The sequence below is a fragment of the Bufo gargarizans genome, chromosome 2 (assembly GCF_014858855.1).
Source record: "Bufo gargarizans isolate SCDJY-AF-19 chromosome 2, ASM1485885v1, whole genome shotgun sequence".
NCBI lineage: Eukaryota > Metazoa > Chordata > Amphibia > Anura > Bufonidae > Bufo > Bufo gargarizans.
In genome coordinates this window covers 387,505,057-387,508,007 of record NC_058081.1, presented here as the reverse complement: position 1 = coordinate 387,508,007, position 2,951 = coordinate 387,505,057, and the positions used below count along the sequence as shown (strand labels likewise).

The following is a 2,951-nucleotide window of genomic DNA, read 5'->3' as shown; positions in this document are numbered from 1 at the left end:
CCATTCCTTAATGGTTTATTGGTCTTCATAGGGCCATCTGAATAGCAATGGTTGGGTTCAGGTCTGGCAGGTTGAATCGGTAGCTCGCTACGATTATAAAAGTAAGATTGAGAATTTGGCTCTGGTCTTTCCATATCATGTGATCCATTCAAGCCGTCTAGATCCATCATGGAGGCAATGTCTTGGAGCCTTCGAAGAGGAATGTAATGGGAAGAGGAATCCGGCCCATAACCTGGTGTATTATTTTGCAGGGCTGAAGTCAATGGCACACCACGTCCATTCCGTGCCTCGAGGTTTCGCTCACCCAAACGCCTTTTATATGGGGCATTTGGATCTCTGGAGCTGTAGTAGCCAGGAGTGAGCCTGCCTAGATCACAGGCATCATCCATCCTGTGCAGGCATTCACCTGGACAAAAAGAAACAGATATTAACACAAGGCAGTGGTGGAAGGAGCTAAACAATGGAGGGATGGATGTGCTCCTGCTGAACAAGCAGGGAGATCGCAAACAAGCCGGACTTCATTCAAAGAGCAGACACCTACCAAGTGCAATCACGTCCTCTGGCCAAAATGGCAGCCACCAGCAGCGGCGGGCAGAGGCCTACATGAGCCGGCAGCACACACAGGCTCAGAGCCTCCCCGGCCCGGCGTGCATGGGGAGAAGGAGGGGGCATGCAGGGGCTAGGAAACAGCTCTGCCTCCCCGCCACAACTACTCACAAAGCTCCGGCGCAGCGCCTCACGGGTTAATCCCGGTTACCGGCTTTGTCCCGGGCATTATGTACACGCATGCAAGAACGTGCAGCCGCCGAACACACCGACACCAATGGAGACGTTTGCCCCGGCCTTACCCTCATCACACAGCGCTAGGCCCGGAGCCCGCGGCAGTCTGCATTACCTCCCCCCGCCGCACAGCACGCAGAGGCCACTGCTGCTAGCCTGCAATAGAACGGAGGGCGTGCGGAGCCTGCGTGGGGGAGGGGAAGAGGTTGCAGTCAGGAGGCTGCTGGGGTAGTTGGGGAGAGCGCTGGTTGGACTGCCAGGGCAGAATGGCAGTGGGGGAGGGGGAATATTAAGAGCAGTGCATAAAGCCGGGGTAGTTGTCAGGACCGACTGCTACGCGGTGGCAACACGGGGAACCAGTGTGGCTGTGCAGGCTGGGGACACCATTGTAATGTGGGGGGGCTGGCAGTCTAGGGAAAATGGCTGAAATGATCTTTCTGCCGAGAGCAAATACGCAGGGAATACATAGTGTGCAGTGCAGTTTACGGTAGGGGGCGCTGTTCACAATCGCAGACGCCTATGTTCGCTGTGAGGGCTTTGTGCACACATGACAAATCCACTGGCCCGTGCATGGCAGCCATGAAGTGTCACTTGTTAGCCTAATGTAGACGTGCAGCATGTACCCCGTCATGACACTGCCCTCCCTCACCCGGACAGGGCCATTCGCCTCGCACACAACACAAGCTCTCAGGTCCAGTCAGGGAAGCCGAGGTGGTGCTAGTGCGCAGATAATATAAAAATGGCGGGTGGGGTTGCTCTGTGTGCTGCCCCAGTACTGTGAGGAATAGTGGCCTCTGCCCTCACACCTTCTCTGTAATACCAGCTAGGTAACTGGGCACGAGACGCTGCCAGTCAGGGAACCATTTCATGTGGTGGAGGACGGACTGTCGTCCATTTTACAGGTCCCAGGACAGTTAGAAACCTGTCCCCAGTGGTAGATGAAGAAACATGAAGTAGTCATTGCCGAGATCCGCGCACACGAGCTGCTTCCTGTCATGGACCCGGCCACCTAGAGGCGGCTCACATGCCTCGTGCAGACACTAGGCCTCGGGTTTGAAAATTTCACAACTGAATGTACTACAATGGGAGGTCGGAGGTGCCACAACGCTAAAGGGGTATAGAGAATTGCACAAATAGCAACTCCCTATGTATTTAGGCTACTTCGTCCATTATAACCCTGCAAGGAGTCGGATACATAGAGGAATAGGCATGCCTCATTGTGCACATGAGGCAGATTTATCAAAACCAGTGTAAAGGAAAACTGGCTTAGTTGCCCAGAGCAACCAATCAGATTCCATCCTTCAATGCTTCTCTGGAAAATGAAAGCTGATTGGTTGCGATGCTTTCCTTTACACCAGTTTGATAAATCTCCCCCATAGCGTGGAACTTATCCTGAAGGGAATATTTCAAGTCAGGGTTGGAGTACATTGAGCCAAATTGATCAAACGTCACATGGTGTTGAATTTGGCGCATCTTTAAATCTAACATTTATGTCCAGAAATGCCGCTCCAGTTTTGCCACGCCACCCATGTACTGGAGTGACTTTGTAACCTTTTTTCAAAAGGCATAGTGCCTCATGCAAATGGTGGGTGAGCAATCCATAGGCGCCGGCTGTGTGCACCACGGATGCGGACCCATTCACTTGAATGGATCCGCAATTCTGGAGATGCAGACCGGAAGCACTACGCAGTGCTTCCGTGGTGTTTCTTTCCGTTGTTCCACACGGCAAGTAAATATGACATGTCTTTTTTTGTGGTGCGGACAGACCACGGACCCATTCAAGTTGAATGGGTCTGGGCTGCTGCACGGATTATGCTCGTGCAGTGGGGACCCCAAGGCCTTAAAAGTAGTGTCAACCACTTTTGTACTCCGAAACTAAAAGTGGTGCTGAGCCTGCGACATTTAGATGACTGATTACTGGCACACAAGGTTTTATGCATGTCACCAGTATTTGGCCAATAGAAGTATTGCTACAGCGCTGTTGCACACTCGGACATGGTTTAAAACTTACCTTTGGTATTATTTTGTGCATTTGCTGTCTCCAGAAAGGGGAGGGCATCAGTGATGGCACAGGGGAGTTACTGGGTCCTCTAAATAGGCGGGCTTGGGATCTTTGGAAACACCCTGCTGGGCACTAGCGAATACCAAAGGTATGTTTTAAAGGGCCTCTG

At 52.2% G+C, this 2,951-nt stretch overlaps 1 protein-coding gene across 5 annotated transcripts in view; it reads right to left on the bottom strand.

The window, feature by feature from the left end:
- Window positions 1-1,651, bottom strand: part of NSD1 (nuclear receptor binding SET domain protein 1) — a 131,312-nt gene extending 129,661 nt beyond the window's left edge. The window contains exons 1-2 of one of the 5 annotated variants that reach the window (XM_044280792.1): window positions 1,587-1,651; window positions 1-406 (exon numbers count right to left, since the gene is read on the bottom strand). The exon at window positions 1-406 is cut by the window's left edge and continues 472 nt beyond it. In XM_044280792.1, coding sequence (XP_044136727.1) covers window positions 1-389 — 389 coding nt within the window. In that variant the 5' untranslated portion in view covers window positions 390-406; window positions 1,587-1,651. The other 4 variants (XM_044280789.1, XM_044280793.1, XM_044280791.1 and 1 more) reach the window with 4 other exon arrangements.
- Window positions 1,652-2,951: the final 1,300 nt, after the last annotated feature.